At 36.2% G+C, this 24,377-nt stretch overlaps 1 protein-coding gene across 2 annotated transcripts; it reads left to right on the forward strand.

The window, feature by feature from the left end:
* Nucleotides 1–23: 23 nt before the first annotated feature.
* SKA3 (spindle and kinetochore associated complex subunit 3) lies at nucleotides 24–23,357 on the forward strand. 2 transcript variants are annotated; one of them, XM_046663825.1, is made up of 9 exons: nucleotides 24–157; nucleotides 3,226–3,287; nucleotides 3,397–3,562; nucleotides 6,437–6,848; nucleotides 9,847–9,941; nucleotides 19,306–19,391; nucleotides 20,832–21,035; nucleotides 22,772–22,902; nucleotides 23,215–23,357. In XM_046663825.1, the coding sequence occupies exons 1-8, from the start codon at nucleotides 55–57 to the stop codon at nucleotides 22,898–22,900; spliced, it is 1,257 nt and encodes a 418-aa protein (XP_046519781.1). In that variant the 5' UTR covers nucleotides 24–54; the 3' UTR covers nucleotides 22,901–22,902; nucleotides 23,215–23,357. The 2 variants fall into 2 exon arrangements, with proteins under 2 accessions (XP_046519781.1, XP_046519782.1); XM_046663826.1 differs by having other exon boundaries at nucleotides 20,832–21,005.
* Nucleotides 23,358–24,377: the final 1,020 nt, after the last annotated feature.

Raw genomic sequence — 24,377 nt, forward strand, 5'->3', positions numbered from 1 at the left:
ATCCGAGTGGCGGTGTTTCCTCGCGCCCGGGGTCCTGCTGAACAGTCCTCATCCATGGAGCTGATCCGAAGCTTCCATGGGAAGCTGCGGTCTCTGGCCATCACCCTAGACCGCGAGACGGCCTGGCTGCAGCGAGCGCTGCACGGAGAGGAAAGCGGTGAGTGAGGCAGGCGGGCGTTGGGTGGACTTGCGGGCGTTGGGTGCACTTGCGCGCGAGGGGCCTTCACGCTGCCCGCAGCCGTCCGGGGTGCGCGTGTCAGAGGGCACTAACAAGGGACAGTGCACGCACAGGAAACGAGACTTGCCTGCAGTGGGAGGAGCGCTTCGGAAGAGCTGTGGGGTGAGGTGGTACACCTATCAAGATGCTCGACCTCTCGTTAGCGCAGCTGCAAGGGGCCGCAAGTGCCGCCTTTTCGTTGCTTACTCGTATGACCCCGCAAGTATGACTGTTTTAGTTCTGTGTGCAACCACAGTACTCTCCTTGAATAGTGAAAGTAGCACGTTATTATGTTGCGAAGAGGAACAGCGGCATTTAGGAAGAAAAATCTAAATTAACAGACTGAGCTCATAATGCATACACTAATTTAGACATGATATGCTTTCAAGTCACATATAACGTGTGTTTATCAATAAAAATACAGTATAAGCAAAATTACACTTTCTTTTTAAAATGCAGCTATTTAGCACTGTTCTTTACATGTGTAGTGACTTTTGTCTCACCCAAATGGTCCATAGTTGCAATAAGAGTCTGTATTTTTCCCAACAAACCATATTTTCAACACAAACACTAGTACTTACTACTGGGGGGAGGGGGTTTTTTTTGTTTTTTAAATAAATGAAGCAAAATTCTCTACTACAGACCTTTGTATTTTGTGGTCTAGCGGTTAAAATCTGGTGCCCTCACCGCCGCGGGTTGGTTCCTGGTCAGGGAACCACACACCCGTCTGTCTGTCTGTTGTCACATTGTGGTGGCTGCTGTTGCCATGATGCTGAAAGCTGTGCACCAGTATTTCAAATACCACCAGGGTCACCCATGATGGACAGGTTTCAGCGGAGCTTCCAAACTAAGACAAGACTAGAAAGAAGGACCTGGACACCCACTTTCGAAAAAATAGGCCATGAAAACCCTGTGAATAGCAGCGGAGCATCGTCTGATGGAGCGTGGGAAGGGGAGAGGACGGCGCAGAAAGACCAGGTTCTGCTCTGCTGTCCCACAGGGTCGCTAGGAGTTGGAATATCCACTCTACGGCACTAACAACAAAACTTTCGTTTTATAGGTTTTTAAAAGTTATTGCAAGAGTAGTTCAGATTTTGAGATTATTTTATAAATGTCATAATTGTAATGTGCCTTAAAATAGTATACCCTATAGACACAGACTCCTTACTATAATTATATTGTGATTAGTGTTCCAGCCATTTAAAAATGTTTAGTCTTGTGACTGTAAAAACAATGTATGTGCATGGCAAAAAATTTGAAATATGGAAAAGTAGAAAGAAGAAAATAAATATGTCCTGTAACCCTGCCATCAGAAGACACCTCTATTAATATTTTAGTAGCTTTTCTACCATTCTTCTTTTTAGAGTTGCTTTGTTTTTGTTTGATTTTGTTTATATAGTTAAGATAATGCAATAAGACACAAAATTGTGTTAACATTTTTGGATTCTTGCTATATAGGTGAATTGCTTTCCGCAAAGCTTGTGCTAACTTACCTTCTTACCAACGTATTACCTGTGTACACAAATTCTGCATTTTCTTTTAGCTTTACAAGAAAAAGTTGGAATAATTTTCAATTCTTGGCCCATATATATTACAGAAAATATGGAATTGTGACAATTAGAGAAAATTATCACAAAAAATTTCACCTTTTATGATTATAGTGATGAATCATTAAATTGGTTGACTTTTTAAAAACATCTTTATTGAGGTATAATTCACATAACATAAAATTCACTGTTCAAAGGATACAATTCAATGGTTTTTAGTATATTCACAGAATTGCACAACTGTCATCACAATAAGTTTGAATTTTCATCACCCCTAAAGGAAACTTTTCCTGTGTAACTGTTAACAACCATTCCCCATAATCCCACCCTCACCTATCGCACTAGCCTTATGCAACTACTAATCTACTTTCTGTCAATAGATTTGCCTATTCTAGACATTTCATATAAATGAAATCATACAGTATGTAGTCTTTTGTGACCGACATTTCACTTAGCATAATGTTACAGAGTTCATCCATGTCTTAGCATATATCGGTACTTCATTCCATTTTATTGCTGAATAATATTCCCTTGTATGGATATATCACATTTTGTTTGTCTGTTCATCAGTTGATGAACATTTGGATTGTTTCCACTTTTTGGCTATTATGAACAGTGTTGCTGTAAACATTTGTGTGCAAGTTTTTGTGTGAACATAACGTTTTCAGTTCTCTTGGCTACACAATTAGAAGTGGAATTGCTGGGTCATATGGTAACCCTATGTTTAACTGTTTGAGTAACTGCCAAATTGTTTGCCAAAGTGGTTGCACCATTATACATTTCCACCAGCAATGAATGAGGGTTGAAATTTCTCCACATCCTTATCAACATTTGTTGTTGTCTGTCTTTTTGATTATAGCTATTCTAGTGTGTATAAAATAGGATATCATTGGGTTAGGTTTGCATTTTCCTAGTGAAAATTGGTCAATTTTTAACAGGTAGAAAGAGAAGATCTTCAAAACAAGCATGTTTTAGAAAAGAGAAATATAATCCTTTTTTAAAAACTGCTTTTACATTATGTATATGACCAACTGATAAATAAGAAAGGTGACAGTGCAGTGGGTAAAGAATGTCTTTTCAGTAAATGGTGCCAGGTTAATTGGACACTAATAGGGAAAAAAAGAAGGGATCTTGATCCTTACCACATGCCATATACAAAAATCAATTGATTGTAGTTCTAAATGCAAAAAGCAAAACAATAAAGCTTTTAGAAGAAAACATAAGTGTTGCCATTGGCAAAGATTTTAAAAATAGGACCAAAAGGTTCTCACCAGAAAGGAAAAAATTGCTGAGTAGGACTAAAGTTTTAAAGAAAGGCCTAACACTTTTCTTTGTGATTGACAGGATATAAATTATAAGTAAATACCTATAAGGATTTTATAATTCTAAGAAACTATACTAAATCATATTTTCTATTCTTTTTCCTTATTGTACTTTTTCCTTTCAATATTCATATCGAAGACTTTGAAGATTATCCACTGAGAATTTTACATGACCTTCATTCAGAAGTCCGGACTCTAAAGGTATCACTCCTATAATAATAATTTATCATTTATATGTGGCACTTTTTAAAATCTAAACAGATTGTCAAAAGTTAGAGAAATTATAATGTACTTTCTTCTCTCATAAAAGGGTGATGTCAGTATTCTTCTTGATAAAGCAAGTTTGGAAACTCAAGAAAGCATTGGTTTCATAAAGGCAACAAAAGTACTGATGAAAAAAAATTCAATGGATATCATGAAAATAAGAGAGTTTTTCCAGAAGTATGGATATAATCCGCGTGCCAAGAAAAATTCAGGTGTGAATAACTTGAGTTTTATAGCATTTGTTTTAGTATTAAAGAAAGAAGGCAGCATGATTAAGTGAAACTACTGTAGGCTTGGCCATGGTTTCTAGTTCTGGCTCTGCCGTTATATGACCATCATTTGATCATCTTTTATTCAACACTCACTGTGTGCTGGATGCAGTGCTGATCAGTGGTGCAATATAAAGACAGTCCTTGCTGTCCTTTCCAAAATGATAGATGAGCGCTAACACAGTGCCAGGTAAAAGAAGAGTATAAGATAAATCTATGTGACTTGAGGATAGTTGGTTTCTAATTAGCTCTGCCAATAAATAGCTGAGAGACCAACCTTCAGGCATGCTATTTCATTTTTCTTGTTCTCAGTTTCCTCTTCTGTAGAACAAGAGATTTTTGGCTATATAAATTGATAGCCCTTTTTAGTTTTAAAATTCTAATGAAGGGTAGTGTAGGACGGTGATTTAGAATTTAGAACCAAACTGCCTGAGTTCATGTCTGATTCCACCACTTACTAGCTGTGTTATTTTTGACCAGTCACTTAACCTTGTGCCTCAGTTTCTCATTTGTAAAGTGGAGATATTTAATAGTATCTACCTCTGAGGTTGTATAAGGCTTAAATGAGATAGAATTTGCTTAGAATAGTACTTGCCATCTTAATTACCCAGTGTTAAATATTGTTATTGTTATGTCCATACTAACAGTATGCTTCCGTGTCTTCATTTCTATTATGAGAATGATCTTTGTACATAAATAAAATATTAATTGAATTCAACAAATATGTATTGAGGATATGTATGAAAGATATATTAAACAGTCCACATGGTATAAGGGACAGAACTCATTTGACTTTGGTGTGAATAAGCCATGGATTCAATATTGGCCCCACCAGTTACTACATGTGCGACCGTTGGTATCTTCTCTAAATTGCTTTTTCCTCACTTGTGAAATGGGGATGATAATACATTCCTATGGGGTAGTGATAATGGTGATGATTTTATTTATATCCTTTTCCTTTGGACCCAAAAGATTCTGACAGGGATCTATAGCAATGTCTGATAGACCCCATTTCAACTCCAGACTTTCCTTTAAAAGATGGAGTAAACAGAAACAAAAAAGGTCATTGTCAGACATATAAAAATGCATTTCAATTCATAACAAGAAAAGTACAAATATTTTCTTCTTACAATGCAACAAACAGGAAATTTTAGAAAAAATTTTTCCCGTTTCTTTCAGTAAATATGTATGATTGTTACAATTAATATTTCTAATTTAGCAACCAAATGACATTTTTTCAATATCATTTAAAACAAATCTTTTTGTTAACTCCCTCCCTCCTAAAGCCTAAACATGGCAGCATTTGGAAGCAAAAGACATGGGCTCAAGCCTTGGCTCTTTAAATTTTATCAACTGAGTGTTCTCCAAAATGTTGTTTAGTACCCTCATATAAAAATGAGGAAAAAATATCCTAAGATAATTTGTGCTTGGAGCAGTTAATATGAAAACTAAATGGAGTGAAACATATAGAAATGCCTATCCCATGGGAGATTCCAAATACATTTTGTGTCTCTTCCTTCATTTCACCCTCTCCTTTCTCTTTTCCTTCTTTCCATCACCCCTTTCCAACTACTGATTCATACATTTCTTTTCTTCTCTTTTTTCTTTAAAGATTTTATTTTTCCTTTTTCTCCCAAAGCCCCCCGGTACATAGTTGTATATTTTTAGTTGTGGGTCCTTCTAGTTGTGGCATGTGGGACGCCACGTCAGCATGGCTTGATTAGCGGTGCCATGTCTGCACCCAGGATCCAAACAGTGAAACCCTGGGCCACCAAAGAGGAGCATAGAAACTTAACAAGTCGGCCCACGGGGCTGGCCCCCATACAACATTTCTTTAACATACATGTTACATTTGTCCTTCTGCATTTTCCTACACCCATTGCATTCTCTACTTTATTACCTTGCTGTCTCACTGAAGCCCTATCGTTTGTTAAGTTAATCTCTGCCCAGATCCTGACCAAATCCACTTATCTTCTTTCTAGTTATCTTTTTGATTTTCTGTTGTCTCTTATACCAAAAGCTAGTATTTCTTCCTCTTGAACTCTTTCTTGGTGCTGTAGGTGCTATCCTGGATGTTTTAACTCCAACTTAAGTTTCACACCAAATTCATTAACCAGTGGTGTACCCAGGAAATGGCAAAGGACTGTGGGAAAAAGTACAGTTGTTAGTAAATTATTTAGTCTTAAATGTCCAGTGTAGTGATTAAGGGTATGGGGTCTGGAGCCATATATAACCTATAGAAGGTGAGAAGCTACAGGTCTGTCTAATGCTCTCCTATTAGTTCTCTCAACTAGGCTTTTGATACAGGTATTCCAGACTGAATGAGGATAAAAATTTATCTCTGTGTAACAGTCTTTCCTTTTTAACTTAGGCATCTGTAAGTTAAAAATCTAAAGTTATAATGTTATACTTTGTGTTAAATCCAGATCATACTTAATTCCACACACTGTAATTAATGTCATTAAATGATAAAATAGTTTCATAATATATTAAGAAAGACTGATAAGTCACATTAACTGGGGAAGAAGTAAGGAAAATGGACTTTTATTTGTGGGTATTGATTTTTCATTTTTTAACACTTTAGTGTATTTCCCTTCTCTACTGTGTCATCAAAATGGTATACGGGTAGACAAGAGGTACATGTCAGAAATTTACTAAATGGACAATTGAAATAAAACTTTTAGAGACTGAGGAGAGAATCAGGACTTTTGCTGATTTAGAACATTTCAAATGAAGCTATTTTATGTGGTTTTAGTACATGAGATTTCCTGGTTTGATGTTTGACCAGAATATGACCTCCTTGGTTTTTCCTCCCAGTGGATGAGCAGGAAGTCATTGAGTCTAAACCAGAGTCTGCTAAGCATGAAAATCTTCAAAAGCCTGATGTGAAGGATGATTTGTCTGACCCTGCTGTTCCAAGCGGTTCTGTTTCTGAGAAGTCTCCACGTAGTCCACAACTTTCAGATTTTGGACTTGAGCGGTACATGGTATCCCAAGTTCTACCAAACCCTCCACAGGCAGTAAACAGCCATAAGGAAGAGCCAAAGATCATAACTCCGTCTTCCAAACAATCACCAGTTAAGGTAATAAAGACTCCAAAATGTGCACTCAAGATGGATGATTTTGAGTGTGTGACTCCTAAATTAGAACACTTCGGTATCTCTGAATATACTATGTGTTTAAATGAAGACTACACAATGGGACTTAAAAATGTGAAGAAGAATAAAAGGTAAGCAGCTTCCTTACAAGGCACACTTTATGGAACTTTCTAAATCTTTTGCATTTATTGATTTTTCCTAGAAGAAATATGATGTTTCAGACACTATCTTTCCTTCAAAATGTTTTCAGATACTTCTTATTTCAAACTTTGCTGAATCGCCAATTCTGTCAGTAAATAAAGTGAGCTATTGGTTTCCTCAGTTTACATGAGGGCCTGAAAAAAGATGGCATTTGGTGGGATAGAGAATAAAATTAAAGGGGTAAAATTAGTAAGAATTTGTGACTTATTTTGTATGGAGACCTGGGAAGAGAAGCAGATCCAGGATGAATCACAGATTTCTGCTTTGTTGCCCGGGGTGATGCTCAGGGAAACAGCTAAGATAAGAGTGCCTTCTGGCTGGAGGTAAGGTGATGGATTTACATGTCGATTTTGGATTTTTGGGTGCCTGTAGAGGTGCTCTTAAGCCTAGGTTTTGTAAAGTGAATTTGAAGCTCAGTGATGAATTTCATGCTACACTAAAGAGATTGGGGGTGATTTGTATGGAAATGGTAATTAAAGACTTACATTGAAAATGAAAATACCACGTTATCAGAGTAGCCAAGCAATGTCTAGGGAAAAAAGAAGAGAATAAACACTAAAGATAAAATGTGATTATAAAAGATTTTTACAAGAGTAGAATTGATAAATCTAAGACTGGTTCTTAGTTAAACATAAATATAAATGACAAAATTAGGAACTAAGGCCTATATTTTTGATTTTTTTAAGCTATTAGAAATACTGCAGGATATAGTATTGGGAAATTTGGAAGGTTTAGATAAATGAAAGTTTTTTGAAAACAATACAAAATTATCAAAGCCGACTTGAAGTAGAAAACCAGGATAGAACAAAAGTCAGAGAAAAACTGAAAAAAGTTGTCAGAGAACTACCTCCAAAAAATTCTGGGCACAGATGGTTTTCTGGATTAATCCTTGCACAATTTCAGAGAACATATATGTTCTGTCTTACATAAGAAGTTCTTTTTCTAAGAAGAGTTTTATGTTCTAGTGCAGGTGCCAACACCTCACCTGGGGGGCTGCAGACCCACAAAACCTCTCCATGTTCCATTTCCTCACTAGTAAAGTGGATGTATCATACCCATCCTGCTTACCACAGAGTCAGTGGGGGTATAATGTATACAAAATTATAAAACTGCCTTAAGAATGAGATACTATGAAAATAATGATCTTTAAAAAGAACTGTCTGTCTCAGGGGTCTACAAACTGTGGCCACAGGCCAAATCCAGCCTGCTGCCTATTTTCATAAATAAATTGTATTGGAACATAGACTCAAAAAAACGTTATTTTTCTAAAATAGAATAAGACAGAAAACTCTGCAGTGCAGTTTATGAGATTGGTATACCCTGATACAAACACTGAGAAAGCACACAAAAGGCAACTGGCCCAATCTAATTTGTGAATACAGATGTAAAAATCCTAATTAAAATACTCACAAATTGAATTCAACAGAATGTTAAAAGTATAATGGGCAACTTCCAAATTAAGCTTATCCCAGGAATGCAAAGATAGTTAATATTTGGGAACTCATAAAATACATTATTTCTATGACTCAATAATGAAAAAAAGGTACAATAATCTCAATAGATGCCAATAAGGAATAGGAGAAAATTTGACACCTGTTCTTCATTTAAAATGCTTGCTCAAACTCTAAATGAAAGGATGCTTCATTAACATCATAAACAATATAGAGATCTAACTCAGTAGTGAAGCTATCTGTCACCATCATTCAACATCGTTCTTGATGCTCTTGCCAATGTAATGAGATAGGAAATAGAACTAAGAAAGATTTCTAGGCCATTATTTTGTATCTGGGCAACTCAAGAAAGTCACATCTAAAACATCTAGAAATAATAAAAGTTCAAGAAAGAGGCTGACACAAGATATGTTTTATATGAAATAACTATTTAAAATAATATGCTTTCCTATATTTTATTAATAACTAGTTGGTAACTATAGTGGAAAAAGCCCATTCAAATTTGGAACAAAAAAGTAAAATACCCATGCCTGTTGTAGGTGAAAGGCCTATATGATTAAAACCTTAAGACATTTCTGAGTTATATAAAGGGGAAGTTAGGACGAAGAAAGATATTATATTCCCGAAGAGAATGACTGGATATTATTAAGATGTTTAATCATATCAAATTAATCTATAGATGTCATACAGTTACAACAAAGCCTCCGTAGGATCAATAGAATTTTTTTTTGAGTTGGAGAAAGAGGGATATTTGACAAAATGATTCTAAAGTTTATTTGGAAGAATAAAAAGTAAGGATAGCTAAGAAAATAATGAAAAATAATAGTAATGAGGGGACTTGACCTACTAGATACTAAAATATATAAAGCTATAGTATGTAAAATTGTATAAAACTGTCACAGAATGGACCTATAACTGGAACAGAATAGCCCAGAAGCACACTCTAATTTACATAAGAATGTAGTATTTCCTGAAGGTGTTTTTGAAGTAAAGATTATTCAGTGAGTTAGGCGAGGACAGTTGGTTGACTGAACCATCTTGAACTAGTCAGTGATACTCCTCAACTATATTTTAGACATCTGGGTAATTGCCTAAAACACCCTTAATAAGATGAGTCCAGAAAAATGCCAAGGTTTTAATCTGTATTTGTGTACTCGTAAAATTCCACTTTATGATTTTGAAGCCATGGGCTATACAATTCCCATATTGGAACTGAGTTGAACTTACAACTTTCCTTTAAGTCAGAGATTCTCAACCGACTTCTAAGTCAAAACTATCAATACAAAATGATTCTTAACCTTTTTTGGGCCATGGATGTACATTAAAAAATAAATATATATATATTTGTTCCATGGGATTTCTGTTCAATAAACAGAACTGAATGTTCATCCAGATTTGATGAAATATAATAAGATTAAATTTTTTCCCAGAGATTTAATACTAACTTTTTTTTTTTACCTTATAATTTCCCTGTGAGTCATGCCAATGAGGAGGCCATAGAAACAGAACCAGTGACCAATGATAATTTCTTTGCCACTCCTGGCCTCGTAATCCAGCAGGTGGGAAAAAATGGTAAGTGTAAAAATCAAGTTACTTCTCAGCTATACTCCTTCTAGACTATCTTTGTACAAAAATGGTTCTGTCACCTTGCAGATGCAGCCTTCTGCATCTTCTCAGTTCATAATGTTGGATTATATTAAGTACCATTCCCTTCAGGTTCAGCATGATTTCATACACAAGGAAGATATAATTTTCTGGTATGTTTTTCATACTCTTGCTGATTATATTTAGTATTTGTCAGCTTGTTTTTAACATTTTAACTTAAAACATATAAATATATATAAATTCACCAATCTTTTGATATAGGGCCAGTAGTACCTTTTTTTAAGTTTAGCTTCAGCCTGTTGATTAGAGTTCTACATTATCTTTCTTACGTAAACCACACTCAGATTACCTCAGCTACCATTTCAAATTCTGTGTTTTTTTAAGTAGTACAAGAACTTAAAGAAAATTTTCATTTGTGTTTTCATATTTGTCCCAGCAAACATGAAAACATTGGTTTCCATGAAAATAAAAAATAAAAAAATCCTGGAGTTTTATGATTTCTTTGAATAATTATTTATAATTGTTTCAGCTATACCAAATTCATTTTCAAGTTTTTTAAAGTAACTTGTCTTTATCAGGTCTTTACAAAGTTTTGGACATATTTTCAGAAAACTTCTCTTTTTCTTGTAATTTCAGTGACATTAAATTAACAAGTATTGCTAGCATAAACAGGAAAAAATACAACTGACTCATAGTAAGCTTACAGCTCGACTTATAAGTTAAAACATGATCATATTAAAGAGTAACCTATTTTAAAAAAGAGAGAGATTGGACCATCACCTCACACTATACTCAGAAATTAATTCCCAGTGAACTGTAAACTTTTTAGAAAATGATAAAGGAGAATATCTTTATGACTTCTGAAGTGGAATGGATTTTTTTTTTTTTTTTTTTTTTAGATTTTATTTTTTTCCTTTTTCTCCCCAAAGCCCCCCGGTACATAGTTGTATATTCTTCGTTGTGGGTCCTTCTAGTTGTAGCATGTGGGATGCTGCCTCAGCGTGGTTTGATGAGCAGTGCCATGTCCGCACCCAGGATTCGAACCAACGAAACACTGGGCTGCCTGCAGTGGAGCGTGCGAACTTAACCACTCGGCCACCGGGCCAGCCCCAGTGGAATGGATTTTTTAAAGAATAGTTACTAGCTGAAATCCTTCAGGATACCGTTGGTAATATATTTTATGGCAGGAATGGAAAGCTTAGGTTTATCCATTAGTAATTTGGTTAAGTGGAAGCTTATTATGAGAGTTTTTATTGTACTTTAGTTTGACCCTATTTTTATGCCACAAAGTACCATTATTAAATTTTTATAGCCTATACTTATTAAAATTTAGTAATTTGTTTACCATTTTCTATGTTTACCATTGCTTCCTATATCCCACTCATTCCTTCTGGGTTTTATTTTCTTCTTGTTAAAGTACATCCTTTAGTAGTCCTTTCTGAAATGTTATTTATAGTCTGTGTGAAGTAATCTCTAGTTTTGTATGTGTGAAAACATTTTTTTCTTTTGTCTTCCTCACTCCTTTTAAAGATAATTTAGCTGGGTATAGACCACTAGATTGAGGACTGTTTTTGATCAGTATTTTATAGAAATTATTCTGTTGTGATCTGGTATCTGTTGCTGCTGATGAACAGAGGATTATTGGTCTGATCAGCTTTCCTTTGTAGAAAATCTGTCTTTTCTTTCTGGTAGTGTATAAGATTTTTGTCTTTGATAGTCTACATTTCATTTACTGTGTTTAGAATTTGGTGTCGTTTTTCAAACTAAGGACTCATGTCATCAATTCTGGAAAATACTCTTGACATTATCTCCTTAATAATATTACCTCTCCCCTCATTCCTCAATTTTTTTCTCCTGAAATTCCTGTAAGGTATGTTTTAGAATGTTATGCTTCAGCCTCCTCAGTTTGTTAACTTCCCTTTGATGTTTTCCTTCCCTCTCTCTATGCTACTTTGTGCTTTTGTTAGAGTTTTCTTCCACTTTCCTATTTCTCTTTTACAGAGTCTAAATTATTGTTTTAATCCATTGATTGAATTTTTACTCCAATGAATACATTTTCTGTTTTCTAAGTTTTTTCTTTCAAATGTAACTGTTTCTTTTTTTTCCTTCCATTAATCATTCTCTTGCTTAGGATTTCTGTGCCATCATTTATCTCTGAATGTTTTAAACACATGTATCTGAAAGACTCTTGAAGGTGTTCATTCTCATTTACTGCTCTGATTCTCTTTCTTGGGTGGTGGTTTCCTCACATGCTTTTAATTTTTAACTGTGAACTCATCTTCAAATGAGGTTGTTTTCATTGGAAGTTCTGTGTGCCATTGTCAGGTCCCAGGGCACCCCTGTGGAGCTGTTTCATGCTTACCCTAGCCCAGGCCCCTTGGGTTTACCAATTGCAGACAAGCTTTGAGGTTAACTGCTTGGCTCAGAATACAAGCTCTGGACACAGGGTGAACTCGGATCCCACAACTGTACACTGTATGGACTTGATATTCTGATTTTTCAATATTTTTCCAAAGAATTTCTACCTTTAGCTTAGCTTGCTTTCATCTTGTTCCCCTGGAGCCAGTATCAGTGGGCAGATATTTTCTAGTCCCTGGTTCACAGCCTTTACTGCTCTTCTGGGCTTTCAGCTTTATGCATCATGCTGTGTTTCAGTTCCTCACACATCAGAGCCTGTGCTCTTAACTCCTGTCTGTGCTTGTCTTAGAATCCCAGGTGTTTAGGTGTATGCGGTTATCAACTACATGGCAAAATTTTGGCCAACAATGGACTGCATATATGACAGTGGTCCCATACTATTAGTACCACATAGCCTAGGTCTGTACTAGGCTATACCATCTGGGTTTGTGTCAGTGCACTCTGTGATGTTCGCACACTGATGAAACCACCTGAGGATGCATTTCTTAGAACGTATCCCCATTGTTAAGCAATGTATGACTGTACTTGGAAATATCAGATTAAATAGATGTTAACATCTTGGTATATTTGCTTCAAATCTTTTTTTGAATTAAAGTTATACATAAGGCTAAATCCCCAGCCCCATTCCGTTATTCTCCTTACCTTCCTCCCCCAAAGTAATGATTATTCTATAGTTACATTGTTTTAAAATTTCATAAGTGGCAAGATCTAATTCATACTTTCATATCTTGCTTTTTTCACTCAAGGTTATGTTATTTATATTAATCCATGTAAGTCCAGTTCATCTATTTTAATTGTTAAGCAGTATTCTATTGTATGAATTTTTAAATTTTTTTTTTTTTTTTATTAATGTTATGATAGATTACAACCTTGTGAGATTTCAGTTGTACATTTTTGTTAGTCATGTTGTGGGTACACCACTTCCCCCTCTGTGCCCTCCCCCCACCCCCCCTTTTCCCTGGTAACCACCGATCAGATCTCCTTATCAATATACTAATTTCCACCTATGAGTGGAGTCATATAGAGTTCGTCTTTCTCTGACTGGCTTATTTTGCTTAACATAATACCCTCGAGGTCCATCCACGTTGTTGTGAATGGGCCAATTTTGTCTTTTTTTTATGGCTGAGTAGTATTCCATTGTGTATATATACCATATCTTCTTTATCCAATCATCAGTTTCTGGGCATGTAGGCTGGTTCCACGTCTTGGCTATTGTAAATAATGCTGCGATGAACATAGGGGTGCAATGGACTCTTGAGATTTCTGATATCAGGTTCTTAGGATAGATACCCAGTAATGGGATGGCTGGGTCATAGGGTATTTCTATTTTTAACTTTTTGAGAAGTCTCCATACTGTTTTCCATAGTGGCTGTACCAGTTTGCATTCCCACCAACAGTGTATGAGGGTTCCTTTTTCTCCACAACCTCTCCAACATTTGTCACTCTTGGTTTTGGATGTTTTTGCCAATCTAACGGGGGTAAGGTGATATCTTAGTGTAGTTTTGATTTGCATTTCCCTGATGATTAGCGATGATGAACATCTTTTCATGTGTTTATTGGCCATATTCATATCTTCTTTTGAGAAATGTCTGTTCATGTCCTCTGCCCATTTTTTGATTGGGTTGTTTGTTTTTTTGTTGTTAAGCTGTGTGAGTTCTTTGTATATTATGGAGATTAACCCTTTGTCGGATAAGTGGCTTGTAAATATTTTTTCCCAATTAGTGAGCGGATTTTTTGTTTCAATCCTGTTTTCCCTTGCCTTGAAGAAGCTCTTTAGTCTGATGAAGTCCCATTTGTTTATTCTTTCTATTGTTTCCCTCAACTGAGGAGTTACAGCGTCCGAAAAGATTCTTTTGAAACTGATGTCAAAGAGTGTACTGCCTATATTCTCTTCTAGAAGACTTATTGTTTCAGGCCTAATCTTTAGGTCTTTGATCCATTTTGAGTTTATTTTGGTGTGTGGTGAAAAAGAATGGTCAATTTTCAATCTTTTGCATGTGGCTGTCCAGTTTTCCCAGCACCATTTGTTGAAGAGACTTTCTTTTCTCCATTGTAGGCCCTCTGCTCCTTTATCGAAGATTAGCTGTCCATAGATGTGTGGTTTTATCTCTGGGCTTTCAATTCTGTTCCATTGATCTGTGGGCCTGTTTTTGTACCAGTACCATGCTGTTTTGATCACTGTAGCTTTGTAGTATGTTTTGAAATCGGGGATTGTGATTCCGCCGGCTTTGTTTTTCTTGCTCAGGATTGCTTTAGCAATTCGCGGTCTTTTGTTGCCCCATATGAATTTTAGGATTCTTTGTTCAATTTCTGTGAAGAATGTTCTTGGGATTCTGATTGGGATAGCATTGAATCTGTAGATTGCTTTAGGTAGTATGGACATTTTAACTATGTTTATTCTTCCAATCCATGTGCAAGGAATGTCTTTCCATCTCTTTATGTCATTGTCAATTTCTTTCAAGAAAGTCTTGTAGTTTTCATTGTATAGATCCTTCACTTCCTTGGTTAAGTTTATCCCAAGGTATTTTATTCTTTTCGTTGCGATTGTGAATGGGATTGAGTTCTTGAGTTCTTTTTCTGTTAGTTCATTGTTAATGTATAGAAATGCTACTGATTTATGCACGTTAATTTTATACCCTGCTACTTTGCTGTAGTTGTTGATTATTTCTAATGGTTTTTCTGTGGATTCTTTGGGGTTTTCTATATATAAGATCATGTCGTCTGCAAACAACGAGAGTTTTACTTCTTCGTTACCTATTTGAATTCCTTTTATTTCTTTTTCCTGCCGAATTGCTCTGGCCAGCACCTCCAGTACTATGTTGAATAGGAGTGGTGAAAGTGGGCACCCTTGTCTTGTTCCTGTCCTCAGTGGGATGGCTTTCAGTTTTTGTCCATTGAGTATGATGTTGGCTGTGGGTCTATCATATATGGCCTTTATTATGTTGAGGTACTTTCCTTCTATACCCATTTTACTGAGGGTTTTTATCATAAATGGGTGTTGGATCTTGTCGAATGCTTTCTCAGCATCTATTGAGATGATCATGTGGTTTTTGTTTTTCATTTTGTTGATGTAGTGTATCACGTTGATTGACTTGCGGATGTTGAACCATCCCTGTGTCCCTGGTATAAATCCCACTTGATCATGGTGTATAATCTTTTTGATGTATTGCTGTAATCGGTTTGCCAAAATTTTGTTGAGGATTTTTGCATCTATGTTCATCAGTGATATTGGCCTGTAGTTCTCCTTCTTTGTGTTGTCCTTGTCAGGTTTGGGGATCAGAGTGATGTTGGCTTCATAGAATGTGTTAGGGAGTTCTCCATCTTTCTCAATTTTCTGGAACAGTTTGAGGAGAATAGGTATTAAGTCTTCTTTGAATGTTTGGTAGAATTCTCCAGAGAAGCCGTCTGGTCCTGGACTCTTATTTTTGGGGAGGTTTTTGATTACCGTTTCTATATCCTTACTTGTGATTGGCCTATTCAGATTCTCCATTTCTTCCTGATTCAGTTTGGGGAGATTGTAGGAGTCTAGGAATTTGTCCGTTTCTTCCAGGTTGTTCAATTTGTTGGCATATAGTTTTTCATAGTATTCTCTTATGATCTCTTGTATTTCATTGGTATCTGTTGTGATTTCTCCCCTGTCATTCCTAATTTTATTAATTTGCGATTTCTCTCTTCTTTTCTTGGTGAGTCTGGCTAGGGGTTTGTCGATTTTGTTAATTCTTTCGAAGAACCAACTCTTTGTTTCATTGATCCTTTCTATTGTCTTGTTTCAATATCATTTATTTCTGCTCTTATTTTTATTATTTCCCTCCTTCTACTGACTCTGGGCTTTGTTTGTTCTTCTTTTTCTAGTTCTGTTAGGTGTCGTTTGAGGTTGCTTATGTGAGCTTTTTCTTGTTTAGTGAGGTGAGCCTGTATTGCGATGAATTTCCCTCTTAGGACTGCTTTTGCTGCATCCCAAATGATTTGGTATGTCGTGTTCTCATTTTCATTAGTCTCCAGATAAAATTTGATTTCTTCTTTAATTTCTTCAAGGATCCATTGTTTGTTGAGAAGCGTGTTGTTTAGTCTCCACATTTTTGCACCTTTCTCTGCTTTTTTCTTGTAGTTGATTTCTAGTTTAATAGCATTATGATCAGAAAAGATGCTTGATATTATTTCAACTCTCTTGTATTTATTGATGTTTGCTTTGGTTCCCAAAATATGGTCAATCCTTGAGAATGTTCCATGTGCACTTGAGAAGAATGTGTATCCTGCTGTTTTTGGATGAAGTGTTCTATATATATCTATTAAGTCCATCTGGTCTAATTTTTCATTTAATTCTATTATTTCCTTGTTGATTTTCTGTCTGGATGTTCTGTCCATTGGTGTTAATGGTGTGTTGAGGTCCCCTACTATTATTGTATTGTTGTTGATGTCTTCTTTTAGTTCTGTTAAGAGTTGCTTTACAAATTTTGGTGCTCCTGTGTTGGGTGCATATATATTTATAAGTGTTATGTCTTCTTGGTGGAGAGTCCCTTTTATCATTATATACTGTCCCTCTTTATCTTTCTTTATCTGTTTTGCTTTGAAATCTACCTTGTCTGATATTAGTATAGCGACACCTGCTTTCTTTTGTTCATTATTAGCTTGGAGTATTGTTCTCCATCCCTTCACTCTGAGTCTGTGTTTGTCTTTGGGGCTGAGGTGTGTTTCCTGGAGGCAGCATATTGTTGGATCTTGTTCTTTGATCCATCCTGCCACTCTGTGTCTTTTGATTGTGGAGTTCAATCCATTTACATTTAGAGTGATTATTGAGATGTGGGGGCCTACCACCACCATTTTGTGTCTTGTTTTCCAGTTTTCTTCAGTTTCCTTTGTTTCTCGTCCCATGGTTTAATCTGTTCTGATGTAGAGCTGCTACTCTCTGTTGTTGTCCTTCTACTTATCTCCTCTGCTCTTGGTTTTGTAGCCCCTTTCCTTTTTTGGATTTTTCAGGAATGAGGGTTTTCCTGAGGATTTCCTGAAGAGGAGGTTTTGTGACAATGAACTCCCTTAATTTTTGTTTATCTGGGAAAGTTTTTATTTCTCCATCGTATTTGAAGGATATTTTCGCTGGGTAGAGAATTCTCAGCTGTAGATTTTTGTCCTTCAGGTTTTTGAATATATCATTCCACTCTCTTCTAGCCTGTAAAGTTTCTGCTGAGAAATCTGCTGATAGCCTGATGGGGGTTCCTTTGTGGGTTAGTTTCTTTTGCCTGGCTGTCCTTAGTATTTTCTCCTTATTGTTGACTTTTGCTAGCTTCACTACTATATGCCGTGGAGTTGGTCTTCTTGGATTTTTTGAATTTTTAAATTTTATTAATTCACTTTATTTATTCATTTGCTTATTAAGGGATAGTTAAGTTGTTTTTATTTTTTACTATTACAGGCAGTGCTCTAATGAATTGTCCCCCGTGCACATGTGTTTCTCATATCTAGGAGTAGATTTCTAGATCAAAGGGGATGCACATCTTCACTTACTCTAGAAAATGCTAACTTGCTGCCTAAGAGTGGCTGTTTTGATTTATTCTCACCGGCAGCAGTATTTGAGTTCCTGTTTCTCCACCTTTTCTAACACTTGATTTTTAGACTTAATAAAATTTTGTCAATCTGATCATTTTTCTAATATGTTTACTTTTTCTATTTGATTTTTTTTAAAGATTGCTTTCATGATACTACAGATATCAAATTCTGTACAGTAGTCCCCCTTATCCGTGGTTGCAGTTACCTGCAGTCAATCGTGGTTCAAAAGTATTAAATGTAAAATTCCAGAAATAATTTATAAGTTTTAAATTGCTCACCATTCTGAGTAGTGTGATGAAATCTCAACTGTTTTGCTCGCCCAGGATGTGAATCATCCCTTTGTCCAGCATATCCACGCTGTATGTACTACCCACCTGTTAGTCACTTAGTAGCCATCTCTGTTATCAGATGGCGGTCACGGTATTGCAGTGCTTGTGTTTAAGTAGACCCTTACTTTACTTAATAATGGTCCCAAAGCACAAGAGTAGTGATGCTGGCAATTCAGATTTGCCAAAGAGAAGCCGTGAGGTGCTTCCTTTAAGTGAAAAGGTGAAAGTTCTTGACTGAATAAGAAAAAAAATCCTATGCTGAGATTGCTAGGACCTGCAGTAACTTTTATTATAGTGAACTACTATAATTGTTCTATTTTGTTATTATTGTTGTTAATCTCTTACTGTGCCTGATTTATAAATTAAACTTTATCATGGGTGTGTATGTATAGGGAAAAACATAGCATGTATATGTATGGTTTGGTGCTATCCCAGTTTTCAGGCATCCTCAGGGATCTTAGAACGTACCCCCTGTGGACCAGGGTGGGCTATTGTGTGTGCATGGTGCTGTTTCTAGGATCTCTTTTTTTGTTCCAATAGTCAGTTTTTCCATCCCTGTCTAATGTTACTCTATTTATAATTACTATAGCTTTAGAGTAAGTCCTACTATCTTGGAAGGCAAGTGACCTCCTCACCCTCTTCCTCCTCCTTTTTCTTCTTCAGAAATTTGATTTTCTCCATAAGGTCTTACACAGTTTTTAATAGATTTATATGTAAGTATTCTTTTTTGTTGCTATTGTGAAAATATCTTTTTTCAAATTATTTTTGTTTGTTTCTCTTACACTAGAACTATTCATTGTTGTATATTGTACTTATACCTTGCAACCTTGCTGAACTGTTACTAGTGCTAATGGTAATTAGATATATGAATATGACAGTTTTGTTTTTTCCTGTCCAATCAAGCACACACTATAATTTCTTAAATTAGTAAAAATAAAGTACACAGATTATATTGACACAGATTATAACTTAAAAGTTGAAATCTTTATTTCAACTTTATTTTAAAATATTTATTTTCAACCATTGTATGTGTCTTCTAGATGCTGAGTATACAGATTCTCCTTTGGCACCCACATTTTGCACTCCTGGTTTGAAAATTCCTTCTGCAGGGAACAGTACAGCTTTGGTAATATCTCCATAAAAATGAAAGGTCTACTCTTTTTCCTAATAACTCAGATATACTACTTTTTCAGACTCAAACAATCTGTTTAAAAAACTTAGACTCATGCAGCCTTGTAATATATTTCTGGAGAATAATTCAGCAGCATATATCAACAGCTTTAAGAATTTTTCATACCCTTTAACAATGTCTCAGAATTTATTCTAAGGCACATTGGGACAAAGAAGTTAGAGGAAGGAACAGCATTATTTTTAAGAGCAAAACATGGGAAACAATCTAAATGTCAAATAAGTGAGGAGAGGCAAAATACATTAAGCTATACCCGTAAGATCTGGCATTATGTAACTATCATATGTTTTGAAAAACATGTGAACATAGAATGTTTTCAAGAAATATTTAATGATATGGAAAATGACATTTGTGTATGTATACACACACACTTATATACACATACACATGTATTTTATTTTAAGGAAAAAGAATGGATGGAGACAAACCAAAATGTGGTTATCCATGGGTGATACATTTATGGGTAATTTTTATGCTATGTTTTCCCAAATTTTTCCCAGTGAACAAATTTACTATAATCAAAACTTCATCCGTTTTTAAAGTTGGTGTGAACACTTAAGACAACCAATACAGTAGATTGGGCTGTCCGATAGAACTTTCTACACTGAGGAATGTTCCATAATCTATGCTGTCCAGTATGGTAGCTACTAGTCCCGTGTAGCTAGCTACTGAGCACATAAAACATGACTAGTGCATCTGAGGAACGACTTTTTAATTTTTTAAAATTTTATTAATTTAAAATTAAATTTAAATAGTCCCATGTAGCCTTGTAGCTACTATAGTGGACAGTGTAGCTATAGATAAACAAAATGCCGAAGCTATCAACTGAAGTATCAGGTTATCTGCCTGCCGCCTGCCATTTACAGTTAACCCACTTCTGATGTTCCTGTTGATGTGGAAGGCGCTCTACTGATGTGACTCCCTCTTTATTAGCTTTATTAACTCTGACCCTACGGAGATGGAGTGACTTACCCGACTGCTCAAATCTAGCATGAGTGACTGCATGCTAAGCTTCCCTCAGGGCTGCTTTCTTCCTCTAGGGAGTGAGAGCGTGTGGTAACACTTCTGCTCTTCCATGCTGTCTGGGCCAGTTTAGTGTTGCCTGAACCTGGATGGGTGAATCTGTTTAAATCTGGGGTTCAGTCAGCAAGTCCATTTAGTTTTCATATTAAGCTCTAGCTCAGCCTTTGTTAGTAATGAAGATGGTACTTTGTCATCTATGTGCCATTGCTTTGTTTTCTTGATTTTATTTATTACTCATTCAGGGAAGAAGGGGTCATTTTTGGGCCTACTTAGAGACCCCAAAAGAACTAATAATTTTTATTTACTATATTACTTTATACCATCATAATTTAATGGTTTATTTTTATTCAACAGGTGTCCACAGATTATCCATTATCAAAAACAAATAGTTTAACAGATGATTTGGAAATGAAAGACTGTGCATCATTAGTTTTAAATTCAGACGAGTGCTTTGAGAATTTTGCAAATCCCTCTTCTCCTACGATTTCTTCTTATGAGAATCTGCTCAGAACACCTACACCTCCAAAAGTAACTACAATTCCAGAAGATATTCTCCAGGTTATTTTCCCAGGCTGTTTTTTTTTTTTTTTCTGATATTTTCTTTTCAAACTTGGATATTTATATTAAAGACCTGAAACTTATATAAACTGTATTATTTATCATTGGGCTAATATGCTGGTTTGGGTATCAAGAACATCTAAATTCTGAGCTTTTAGGCCCAAGCTAGTGACATCATCATACTTTTATGCCCTCTTGGGGCATTTTCTCTTTACCTTTAACTTCATGTTCGGAGATGTATCCTTACAATATTTTCTAATAGTTGTTCAACAATGGCCATGTTGACCGTTGTCTCCATTGGAGATGTTGCTGGCAAAGTCAGAAATGTCATTTACCCTTAGTATTTCAGAGTGGGTTACGATGAATAACTAGATCAGTATTTCTTTTTTTTTTTTTTTTTAAGATTTTATGTTTTTCCTTTTTCTCCCCAAGCTCCCCGGTTCATAGTTGTGTATTTTTGGTTGTAGGTCCCTCTGGTTGTGGCATGTGGGATGCTGCCTCAGCATGGCCTGATGAGCGGTGCTGTGTGTCCATGCCCAGGATTTTAACTGGCGAAACCCTGGGCCGCCAAAGCAGAGTGTGCAAACTCAACCACTCAGCCACGGAGCCGGCCCCCATATCAGTGTTTCTTGAACTTGAGACATCCTGGACCTTAGTTTGAGAAATACTGATTTAAATATATTGGGATATTTGATTCTTTAGGACAACATCATTTACCACTTGTCTACTACTGATTTATAATAACTGCCAACCCTAGAACCAGTCTGATTCTTTGAGCATCCCCTCCCTTAACAGAAGTTACAGTGTCTGGCAGTTATTGCTTGGGCAAATGAATTCTTTTTTTTTTTTTTAAGATTTTTATTTTTCCTTTTTCTCCCCAAAGGCCCCCGGTACATAGTTGTATATTTTTAGTTGTGGGTCTTTCTAGTTGTGGCACCTGGGACACCACCTCAGCATGGCCTGATGAGCGGTGCCATGTCCACGCCCAGGATCCGAACTGGCAAAGCGCTGGGCCGCCGAAGCACAGCGCATGAACTCAACCACTTGGCCACGGGGCTGGCCCTAAATGGAATTCTTAATAACCATTCTAGAAACCTTCCTAGCTTATGGAGAGCCATGAGAAAGATAAAACTACTTGGGAAAATACCCAAATGCCATTAGAATGGACTCATCCTAGGAGATCAGTAAAGTATTTGTTATCCTCCTTCCTCTGTCTTCTCTGCTTTCCTGGGCATTATAATAAACTAAATGAGGAAGGAGTATCTTCTGTCTGCTTCACTGTGGGTGATCCTGCTTTTTATTTCTACATTAAAGCAGAGAAACCTTGTATTTAATGTATCACATTATGTATGAAAAAAATCATAGCTGACATTTCAGATTCTTCTTTTTTCTAATCCTTATTGCTGATGATCTTTGTTTTCAGTATTTATTTCACCTCTTTCCTATATATATTTTCTTTGTAAAGGCTTAATTTGCTCTCAGGGATGCACTGCTACCTGTTTCCATTAACCTTAGAGTACATTTTATTAGAAGGCTTTAGAAATCAAGACTCCACATCCCAGTTACATTTCTAATATCTTCATCTTTTTCTGTGCTATTGAACTGTCTGTGCAGCTAAAAAATTCTGTACGTAACCCATATCCTCAAATTTTCTATGGCTTTTCTTGAATGTTTTATAACAAGTTATATGTGTGTTGTTCATATGACCTGATAAAAAGGAATTTGCTTTGTTTTAGATTTTATCGAAATACAACTCAAACCTAGCTACTCCAGTAGCAGTTAAAGCTGTGCCACCCAGCAGAGTATTTCTTACTAAATATGAAGGACAGAACATCCAAGATGTTGGCAACAAAGAAAACTGGTGAAAGTGAGTATATTACCATTCTAAAGAAAGTACATATGTTATTTAAGGAGAACATTTAAAAATTAACAGTTGATTGGTAGTAAAAACTTTTCAGTTGACATTTGCCAGCTTAGGTTAACAGCCTCTCTCTTTTTCTTGATGTGTAACTTATGATCCCTGTAACTGAAACTCCCACACTAGCAACTTTGATGATATCATTGGGAATCTATTCCCAACTATTTTATAAGTGTAAAAATACATGGTCACAACATTGTCTCATTGTTTTGTTGATGGCTACTAATTATACTTGATATTTTTTATTTGTCTTTTTTGCAGAAATTCTAGTGGATCCATCCATCCATTATAGAAATGGAACAGAATGAGATGAAAGCAAAGCTGGACTTATTTTGTAATCACATTCCTACATCTTTCTCCCTTTTTAAAAACCAACCCATATTAAAGATGAACATGGACACTGATGTCATATATGCTTTTTCTTAAGTTTTGATTTAGTTTAACCTCAGTCTAATTGACATGTTGCTCATTCATTCAGTTTTTAAGGATCATTACTATTTCATTGATTTCAAGTTTATGCTGCCTAATTTAATGAATGGTTTAAGTAATATTAAGAAGCAGGATAAATAATCTTTAAAATTCAAATGTTACTGTTTGCTACTCAAATAAGGCCACTTCCAGTATTCTCAGAGCTTAATGGTTATTATTGTCTGCTAGAGCCAGGCTTCTTCCCCGATTCTAGCTCTGCCCTTCTCCTGTCTCCTCTCCTGACGGTCCCACAGTCTTTTACACCTTTTATTTCAACAAGGTTCTTTTAAGACACTGTTGTTACAAATGACAGCTTAAATTAATTTAGGAAAAGAGGAATTCGCAGGCCTAGGTAACTGCACTATAGTAGGTCTCAAGTGGAATCAGGGACTTACCTGCTGTCAGGATGTGTTTTTCCTCTTTCTCCTCTCAGCTTTTTATTTCATGTCAGCTCTTTCCAGCACATGGCTGCTGACCTCTCCAGGTTCCCCTTTCCAGCTTGGCTACCCAACAAAGCCTGAGCCTCACTTTCTCTGGAAGGTCCTGATTCGTTCTGGGCCAGGTGCCCTTCTCTGAACTGTCAGCTGTGGCCACAGGAGTCAGGAACCGGATGCTTCTAGAGCTGATAGCTCCAGACTGCCCTGGGAGACCGGATGCCTCTAGAGCTGATAGCTCCAGACTGCCCTGGGGGACCGAATGCCTCTAGAGCTATCTGATAGCTCCGGACTGCCTTGTTCATCAAGCCTAAGATCCTTCCTTCCAATTTAAGTACAACTGGAAAGTAATTTTATCTAATTAAATTCATGAAAGTACTGTTGGCAAACTTCAGATTACAGCCAATGGAAAAATACAGGCCTGGCATATTGTGGAGACGAGTTAAAAATCCGAGAAGAAATAATTGACAAGTAAAATGACAAGATGCTTCAGAGGCTTAGCTTTCAGGACAGTAAAGATTA

Source organism: Equus quagga, chromosome 6 (assembly GCF_021613505.1).
Source record: "Equus quagga isolate Etosha38 chromosome 6, UCLA_HA_Equagga_1.0, whole genome shotgun sequence".
Lineage (NCBI taxonomy): Eukaryota > Metazoa > Chordata > Mammalia > Perissodactyla > Equidae > Equus > Equus quagga.